At 47.9% G+C, this 10,000-nt stretch overlaps 1 protein-coding gene across 3 annotated transcripts in view; it reads left to right on the top strand.

The window, feature by feature from the left end:
* Positions 1–10,000, top strand: part of LOC133107288 (collagen alpha-1(XXVI) chain-like) — a 22,000-nt gene that overhangs the window by 8,242 nt on the left and 3,758 nt on the right. For all 3 annotated transcript variants that reach the window (XR_009704588.1, XM_061216265.1, XM_061216264.1), the window contains exons 4-8: positions 3,215–3,276; positions 5,707–5,827; positions 6,540–6,656; positions 6,984–7,139; positions 9,821–9,916. Coding sequence is in view for 2 of the 3 variants with exons in the window: in XM_061216265.1 (XP_061072249.1) it covers positions 3,215–3,276; positions 5,707–5,827; positions 6,540–6,656; positions 6,984–7,139; positions 9,821–9,916 (552 nt within the window). In the remaining variant the exon portion in view is untranslated. The remainder of the gene's footprint in view (positions 1–3,214; positions 3,277–5,706; positions 5,828–6,539; positions 6,657–6,983; positions 7,140–9,820; positions 9,917–10,000) is intronic.

Below are 10,000 nucleotides of genomic sequence, written 5' to 3'. Positions count from 1 at the left end.
TGTCTGTGCACGTGGGTGTGTGTGTGTGTCTGTCTGTGTGTGTGTAGGCTCTCAGACAGAGAGTGCATTCAGCAGGTCGCTATAAAATATACACATCACTCTGTCTCTGAGTAAACTGACAGAGCATGGAAATGAAATGAAACAGGGTCTCATGACCAGTGGTGTGTGTCAGTACAGTAGAGGTGCATTATCTGAGCTGGGAGGAGGGGGTGAGAGTGGTGAACGCAGCAGAGGTGTCTCCTGGGATAGCATGTCGAGCTCCCTCCGCACACTCATCGCTGGTTGTGACGTCAGCGGCTGGAGTCTCTCTCTCTCCCCCCCCCCCCCCCAGATCGTCCCGCCTCTCCACAGAGACACTGCAGCAGTGGTGTGAATAGTGTGTCAGTGCCCGGGGCATGTTTCTGAGGGGTTGCAGTGGTGTGGATAGTGTGTCAGTGCCCAGGGCATGTTTCTGAGGGGTTGCAGTGGTGTGGATAGTGTGTCAGTGCCCAGGGCATGTTTCTGAGGGGTGGCAGTGGTGTGAATAGTGTGTCAGTGCCCGGGGCATGTTTCTGAGGGGTTGCAGTGGTGTGGATAGTGTGTCAGCGCCCCAGGGCATGTTTCTGAGGGGTGGCAGTGGTGTGGATAGTGTGTCAGTGCCCGGGGCATGTTTCTGAGGGGTTGCAGTGGTGTGGATAGTGTGTCAGTGCCCAGGGCATGTTTCTGAGGGGTTGCAGTGGTGTGAATTCCAGGTTTGATTCACACGCCATTGTAGCTCTAATCTACCTCAGCTTTTGGAGGGTCATTGGAGTCCAGGTGGGGGTTAGCAGGGCTATAGGGGGTGTAGGTGTTTTGGGGGTTAAGAGGAGAGCATGTGAGTGGAGAGCATCGCTGGGTCACATGACGCTTTGCATCGCTGTGGTGCGTTTACATGACCCATGTGACCCTCACCGGAGCCTCGCACGCTGGGAGGTCCTACCATAGAGCAAGGGGGGGGGGGGGGTGCTGTGGCAGTCTCAGGCTCTCTGATGTATATTTTTCCATAACTTTCCTTCCTTATAGCGCAGATATGGATCCCACGGCCATGAGCAGACTCACGATTAAACACAATAAACGTAAGGATTAATTAAAAGCGTCTGCCAAATGACTGAAATGTGAAATGTAAATGTAAGTGTCCCCATGGTGTTAGACACTCCTGGCCCTCTGTCTGGGGTGTGAGTTCTCTTGCTGCGAGCAGAAGGCTGTTCCTCTGGAGCTACATCCGTAACCACGCCGGGGTGTTTGTGGGGGTGTGCGGGGGTGTCGTTAGGGCAATCTCTCCTTTCCAAACCTCAGTCTCACGCTCCAGCGCGCCTGCTTATGCAGCCCAACTCAGAAAAGCCACTGAGACACAACACTGACATCCCAAACTTTTCTTTAACGGTGGAGTGAAACAACCTCTGGTTCTGATGGAAATGCATTATGCGAAAGTGTTCTTTGTCAGTCGTAATATTTGATAGGAGATGGGATATCAGAGGGAGAGTATGTCATATAATCACACTTCTGTCCAAACATCTGATCGGATTCTGAGAGTGTTCCGGGTGGTTAATGTGCAGTTGTGATGGTAATGCCACATTAACGTTGCATCAATGTTGCATTAACGTTGCATTAATGTTGCATTAACGTTGCATTAATGTTGCATTAACGTCGTGAATGCTCCCCTGAGACTCACAGACAAGTACCTGCTGATCCACACATCATTCCCATGTGTAACTAACTCTATTAATCATCTATTACCTGCTTATTGACTAGCTATAAACAGCTTATTTACAGCATATTGACTAGCTATTAGCAGTTTATTGACTAGCTATTAACAGTCATACAAGTTCTGTTATTTATTGATCATCTCTGCTTCTGCACTAGAGGAAGGTCAGTTACAGCAGAGACAGAGTACCACACTGCTGTGCTCTCCTGCGCACATTCATTCATTTTCAGAAACCGCATTGACCTCTAATTCATCAACTTCAGCTGCTAGGACATAGAACTTAGTGAAAATGACAAAGCAGAGTATCTGGTGGGACTATGAAATCTGCGGCTATTCTACGCTATTATCTTCCCCAGCTCCTTAGCAGAGCAATGTTTTTGACTTTATTTATAAATACCCCTTGCAGATAAAAAGTGTGTATGCAAACTCTGAAGTCCTCGCAGAAATATATATATATTTGTTTTGCTGTTCTATTCCGGTCGGTAATTGGCGTAATTTGCGAGCGGATGTCCTGATGTCTCCCCCAGTGGCTGGCCGTTTCCTCTCTGGGACGGGGGGTGCTGGGTTTGGAGAGATGTGGCGAGGGTCTCTCCCTGTCCCTCAGGGGAGCTCCTGTGGAACGCTGCTGGTTTGGGAGCTGGAGTCTTCCTGTTACGGGATTGGGCGGGATGTCTCAGAGGAGTCTGGCTGTTTGTTGCAGAATTCCACGCCCACGTTCTCCAATCAGGAGAGTAGAGCCGTGCTACCCAACCCTGCCCCTGGGGCTCGACCGTCCTGTGGGTTTTCATTTCAACTCTCATTTAATACGACTGATTCTGTTAATTCCGCTCACTGCAGATATTTTTCAGATTCCTCTGTCCATTAATGAGACCGACAGGCTAATGATAATGCTGTTTGTTTAATGTAAATATGCATTAATGAGGTGATTATTACAAGAACGCACTTAACACAAACTGCTCCCTGCATAACCCGGCCAACTTATACTTTGAACTGAAGTGATTAAAAACATACTATAGTAGAGTGGGCAGACCCGCACACACAAACACCCCGACCCCCGATCCGGTCCAACACGTTACCTCACTGAACACTCCCTGCAGCAAGACTACTGAGGCTCTGACTAAGAGCGGATGTCCTGTGGTCTGTCCCTGTGTGGGCCACAGGGAGCTCGATGTCCCGCGTTTCGCAGAGATGAGGCAATGCTAACATCGCTAATAAATCAGCCTGCGCTCGGATAACCGCTAACCGGATGGGGGGAAATGCAATGAGCTGAATGGAACAGATCTAATGTGCCTTAAGCTACGGGTTTGAGAAGAACAGAAACTGGAGCGGGGAACAAAAACTGGAGCTCTAACACTGACCTGAACATCCTGCAAGGGTGCTGTGGGGTGAGGATGATGAAGATGTGGATGTGCCCGAGTTTACAGCCTCTTCGCTCTCTCTCTCTCTCACCACCCCCCCCCTCTCTCTCCCTCTCTCTCTCTCCATCTCCAGAGTGTATGAACTGCAGCAGCTACACTGACATGAATAACAGACTGAACATCATTGAGTCCAAGGTGAGTGTCATAGACATACAGTCAAAATACGTGTCTCTCTGTTCCACTATTACAGGTGAGTGCTCTCTGTTCCACTATTACAGGTGAGTGCTCTCTGTTCCACTATTACAGGTGAGTGTCTCTCTGTTCCACTATTACAGGTGAGTGTCTCTCTCTTCCACTATTACAGGTGAGTGCTCTCTGTTCCACTATTACAGGTGAGTGTCTCTCTGTTCCACTATTACAGGTGAGTGCTCTCTGTTCCACTATTACAGGTGAGTGTCTCTCTGTTCCACTATTACAGGTGAGTGCTCTCTGTTCCACTATTACAGGTGAGTGTCTCTCTGTTCCACTATTACAGGTGAGTGCTCTCTGTTCCACTATTGCAGGTGAGTGCTCTCTGTTCCACTATTACAGGTGAGTGTCTCTCTGTTCCACTATTACAGGTGAGTGTCTCCCTGTTCCACTATTACAGGTGAGTGTCTCCCTGTTCCACTATTACAGGTGAGTGTCTCTCCGTTCCACTATTACAGGTGAATGTCTCTCCGTTCCACTATTACAGGTGAGTGCTCTCTGTTCCACTATTACAGGTGAGTGTCTCTCTGTTCCACTATTACAGGTGAGTGTCTCTCTGTTCCACTCTTACAGGTGAGTGTCTCTCTGTTCCACTATTACATTACGTTCCACTATTATATTACAGGTGAGTGTCTCTCTGTTCCACTATTACAGGTGAGTGTCTCTCTGTTCCACTATTACAGGTGAGTGTCTCTCTGTTCCACTATTACCGGTGAGTGCTCTCTGTTCCACTATTACACGTGAGTGTCTCTCTGTTCCACTATTACAGGTGAGTGTCTCTCTGTTCCACTATTACAGGTGAGTGTCTCTCTGTTCCACTATTACAGGTGAGTGTCTCTCTGTTCCACTATTACAGGTGAGTGCTCTCTGTTCCACTATTACAGGTGAGTGCTCTCTGTTCCACTATTACAGGTGAGTGTCTCTCTGTTCCACTATTACAGGTGAGTGTCTCTCTCTTCCACTATTACAGGTGAGTGCTCTCTGTTCCACTATTACAGGTGAGTGTCTCTCTGTTCCACTATTACAGGTGAGTGCTCTCTGTTCCACTATTACAGGTGAGTGTCTCTCTGTTCCACTATTACAGGTGAGTGCTCTCTGTTCCACTATTACAGGTGAGTGTCTCTCTGTTCCACTATTACAGGTGAGTGCTCTCTGTTCCACTATTGCAGGTGAGTGCTCTCTGTTCCACTATTACAGGTGAGTGTCTCTCTGTTCCACTATTACAGGTGAGTGTCTCCCTGTTCCACTATTACAGGTGAGTGTCTCCCTGTTCCACTATTACAGGTGAGTGTCTCTCCGTTCCACTATTACAGGTGAATGTCTCTCCGTTCCACTATTACAGGTGAGTGCTCTCTGTTCCACTATTACAGGTGAGTGCTCTCTGTTCCACTATTACAGGTGAGTGCTCTCTGTTCCACTATTACAGGTGAGTGCTCTCTGTTCCACTATTACAGGTGAGTGTCTCTCTGTTCCACTATTACTGGTGAGTGTCTCTCTGTTCCACTATTACAGGTGAGTGTCTCTCTGTTCCACTATTACAGGTGAGTGTCTCTCTGTTCCACTATTACCGGTGAGTGCTCTCTGTTCCACTATTACACGTGAGTGTCTCTCTGTTCCACTATTACAGGTGAGTGTCTCTCTGTTCCACTATTACAGGTGAGTGTCTCTCTGTTCCACTATTACAGGTGAGTGTCTCTCTGTTCCACTATTACAGGTGAGTGTCTCTCTGTTCCACTATTACAGGTGAGTGTCTCTCTGTTCCACTATTACAGGTGAGTGCTCTCTGTTCCACTATTACAGGTGAGTGCTCTCTGTTCCACTATTACAGGTGAGTGTCTCTCTGTTCCACTATTACAGGTGAGTGTCTCTCTGTTCCACTATTACAGGTGAGTGTCTCTCTGTTCCACTATTACAGGTGAGTGCTCTCTGTTCCACTATTACAGGTGAGTGTCTCTCTGTTCCACTATTACAGGTGAGTGCTCTCTGTTCCACTATTACAGGTGAGTGTCTCTCTGTTCCACTATTACAGGTGAGTGTCTCCCTGTTCCACTATTACAGGTGAGTGTCTCTCTGTTCCACTATTACAGGTGAGTGTCTCTCTGTTCCACTATTACAGGTGAGTGCTCTCTGTTCCACTATTACAGGTGAGTGTTTGTCCAGGTCCAGCAAGCACGTGAGACATGACTGGTTCCAAATAATGTTTTTAAATGTTTATCGTAAAGTTCCTGCTGATGGCGGAATTCTATCAGTTAGTCAGTTATCTGCTGAAAAGAGATGGAATTTCATGGAATTGAACATTTAATTAAATGCATTGCATTTATGTGTGTCTCCTGCATGTTGGTGAAATGTGATTGGCTCTGCTGTGATCCGCTGTAGATTCTGCTGCTTGAAGAGGCGGGGCCTCCACCAGCCAATGGGCTTCCTCAGGGATCCACCGATAATGAGGTGGACACGCCCAGTCCCACGCCCCTCCCCCCTCCCACTGTGGGGCTCCCTGGTGCGTGAGCCAATCAGAACCCAGCCACTTGCCTCCCTTACACACCAATAAATACATTTCAAAAGATACCAAATATTACCACTTTGGTCTCAGTGAGATATGTTTAAAACTTAATCTAACAACAGAATTAATTCCTAACATTAAATGACAACATGTAAAATAAATTCTGAGTGCCACTATACATGCAGTATATTTTTTTTGTTTTTGGACTATAGGAAGCCTGACATCTAGACACACTTTTCTCTCTTTTATTTCCTCAAAACTGCATTATCAACATGAGATAATATGATGTGTTCATCCCACCAGACAAGATAAAAAAATTAAGAGGATTCTTAACCTCAGCAGGCTGGGTTAGCAGACCTGGGTCAAATACGGAATTGCTTTGGATTCAGATACTTTTCAGTGTTCGATTGATCTTGCCTGCCTGGCGCAATAATTAAGTCAACAAAGAGAACCCGAGTATTTCATAGGTTCCAATACACCAGACAAGCTCAGTAAAGCATAGAAAAGTATTTGAATCTAAAGCGATTACATATTTGACCCAGGTTTTTGAGAGAGTCCAGGTTTGATCTTCGGTCAGCAATGCCTGTGCCACTTCTGGATTTGAACCTGTAACCTCTGAACATGGTTCCTCATCTGCTGTGCTACACTGGCACTGGGGCCCCCTTTCCTGTGCTGGGGTGTTTATTGTTCACTGTTTTGTGGCCCTCAGGAGTTAGGGGCCCCCCAGGACCCATGGGCCCCTCAGGGATACCAGGGTCGTCCGGCCCCCCAGGACCCAAAGGAGAGATCGGTCCCGTCGGGATGCCCGGGCTCATGGGAGCACCAGGTGACCCTTCCCACATATTTCTGTGTGTTTCTGTGTAAGATGTGCTTATGTGTTTATATATTTATGTGTGTTTCTGTGAAATATGTGTGTATATTTTTCTGTGTTTCTGTGAAATATGTGTATATATTTCTGTGTTTCTGTGAAATATGTGTGTATATATTTCTCTGTTTCTGTGTAATATGTGTGTATATACTTCTGTGTAATATGTGTGTATATATTTATATCTGTGTGTTTTTGTGTTAGATGTGTTTAGATATTGCTGTGTGTCTTTGTGTTAGATGTGTTTATGAATTGCTGTGTGTTTTTGGGGGTCTCCCTCCCTCTCAGGGCTGAAAGGGGAGACCGGGTTCCCTGGAGAGACGGGCCTTCCTGGTCTGCTTGGCCCCCCCGGCCCCCCCGGCCCCCCAGGCCCCCCAGCGCCCCTCCCTGCCATCCCCCTGCGGGGCGACGTGATTGGGCTGAGCGCCCAGGAGCGGAAACAGGGTGAGACCCCCCCCCCCCCCCTTTGGGCTTAAGCCCTGATCCTGTCAGGCAGCGTACGGGCAGAGCCAGCATCAGCGGTGGCCAATATCAGAGTGGAGAAGCAGCAGGGCCCTGTATCACAAAGCAGGATTACTGAATTAGCTGGGCCCTGTATCACAAAGCAGGATTACTGAGTTAGCAGGGCCCTGTATCACAAAGCAGGATTACTGAATTAGCTGGGCCCTGTATCACAAAGCAAGATTACAGAGTTAGCAGGGCCCTGTATCACAAAGCAGGATTACTGAATTAGCTGGGCCCTGTATCACAAAGCAGGATTACTGAGTTAGCTAGGCCCTGTATCACAAAGCAGGATTACTGAATTAGCTGGGCCCTGTATCACAAAGCAGGATTACTGAGTTAGCTAGGCCCTGTATCACAAAGCAGGATTACTGAATTAGCTGGGCCCTGTATCACAAAGCAGGATTACTGTGTTAGCTAGGCCCTGTATCACCAAGCAGGATTACTGAGTTAGCTGGGCCCTGTATCACAAAGCAGGATTACTGAATTAGCTGGGCCCTGTATCACAAAGCAGGATTACTGAGTTAGCTGGGCCCTGTATCATAAAGCAGGATTACTGAGTTAGCTGGGCCCTGTATCACAAAGCAAGATTACTGAGTGAGCTGGGCCCTGTATCACAAAGCAAGATTACTGAGTGAGCTGGGCCCTGTATCACAAAGCAGGATTACTGAGTTAGCTGGGCCCTGTATCACAAAGCAGGATTACTGAGTTAGCTGGGCCCTGTATCACAAAGCAGGATTACTGAGTGAGCTGGGCCCTGTATCACAAAGCAGGATTACTGAGTTAGCTGGGCCCTGTATCACAAAGCAGGATTACTGAGTTAGCTGGGCTCTGTTTCACAAAGCAGGATTACTGAATTAGCTGGGCCCTGTATCACAAAGCAAGATTACAGAGTTAGCTGGGCCCTGTATCACAAAGCAGGATTACTGAGTTAGCTGGGCCCTGTATCACAAAGCAGGATTACTGAGTTAGCTGGGCCCTGTATCACAAAGCAGGATTACTGAGTGAGCTGGGCCCTGTATCACAAAGCAGGATTACTGAGTTAGCTGGGCCCTGTATCACAGAGCAGGATTACTGAGTTAGCTGGGCCCTGTATCACAAAGCAGGATTACTGAGTTAGCTGGGCTCTGTTTCACAAAGCAGGATTACTGAGTTAGCTGGGCCCTGTATCACAGAGCAGGATTACTGAGTTAGCTGGGTCCTGTTTCACAGAGCAGGATTACTGAGTTAGCTGGGCCCTGTTTCACAAAGCAGGGTTGCTGAGTTTGCTGGAAACTGAGTTACCCAGCTAACTCTGGAATCATGCTTTGTGAAACACCCCACAGGTGCCTTTGCAACGTTGTGTTTGTACTCGATGGTCTCTACCCCACAGGAATGCTGCAGTTTCTGAGATATATTTCCTCTGCTCAGTGCTAATTATGAGGTGATCACTGAGCAGGATTAATATAATAATGGGGCGACATTGGCACAGGAGGTAAGAGCAGTCATCTGGCAGTCGGAGGGTTGCCGGTTCGATCCCAGCCTGGGTGTGTTAAAGTGTCCCTGAGCAGTTGATGCCTTGCATGGCAGCCATTCGCCGTTGGTGTGAGTCTATGTATGAATGGGTGAATGACAAGCATCAATTGTGCAGTGCTTTAGACAAAGACGCTATATCAATGCCAACCATTTACCGTTTAATATGTGAGCTGCATCTACTGGTTAAACAGGCTGCGGAAACAGTGCCCAAATACACCATCTGTTTTTAGTTTTTTTTATAATATAATTATGCAGATTAATTTTGTACTGAAAGCAGCCTTTCAGGAATGACTGCGTTTCCCGGGTCCTGTGGTTGAATAGCGCTGGAGGTCCTTCCCACGCCGGCCGTGGGATCAGCCGTTTACGGTACCGCGGTTAGCGTCGCTCACGGACGGAGCGGAACAGATCTGTTATGCTCTCAGCCTGGGTCCTTCAGCACGGAACATGCCGGATGCATCTACACCCAGAGACAGTCTACTGTTTTCGGTTTTCCGTTCTGTTTCTCTGATTGATTCAAGCCTCTTTTCTTGCGGCTGTACTTCTGGAAAATAAATTACTTATTTTTTTGGCCGTGTTGGAAGAGCAGGCCTAACTCACTAACTCAATCGCAATTTATATTTTAATTTAAATTGAATGTTTATGCTGCTCTCCTCTACTCTGGGCCTTCTTCTAGGAAGCTGTTGTTTGAAATACCGAAACCAAACAGAGGGAGATAGTCGGCTATATATACGTGACTATAAACTAGTCTTTTGGCATGTATCACATGTATATTTATCCTAAAACAAAAACATTAGCAGCACCAATGAGACTCCCCGGAATCGTCAGTGGGAACCTGGTGAGCATGCCCGGATGTGGACTCTGAACCCACCACCAGAGGGAGACATACACCCTCTCTGGCCGGTGAAAGGAAGATGTGTCCAATCAGAAGCCTGTCTCTGCCTGGCTGCGATCCCCCGGCTGCAGATCAGGCCCTATCTGTGACCCGTCTGCACAGCTGTGTGGTTCTGTGTGGTTCTGTGTGGTTCTGTGTGGTTCTGTGTGGTTCTCGAGCCTTTTAGCACACGTTTGTACAGTATCATTGCTCCTGTCTGTGTTTCTGTGCTGAATAGATGAGGGGACTGCCCTTCCTCCAACTGTACCTGCGTATGTCCCCCTGAGGGCCACACCTGGGGCCCCAGGCCCCCCCGGCCCACCTGGAGAAGCAGGTAAGCAGAGTGAGGATGTCCATTAATGCAGCCCAGTAAAGAGGGAGAGGGAGAGGGAGAGGGAGAGGGAGAGGGAGAGGGAGA

This window comes from Conger conger, chromosome 13 (genome assembly GCF_963514075.1).
Source record: "Conger conger chromosome 13, fConCon1.1, whole genome shotgun sequence".
NCBI lineage: Eukaryota > Metazoa > Chordata > Actinopteri > Anguilliformes > Congridae > Conger > Conger conger.
This window is presented reverse-complemented; position numbering and strand designations above follow the sequence as displayed.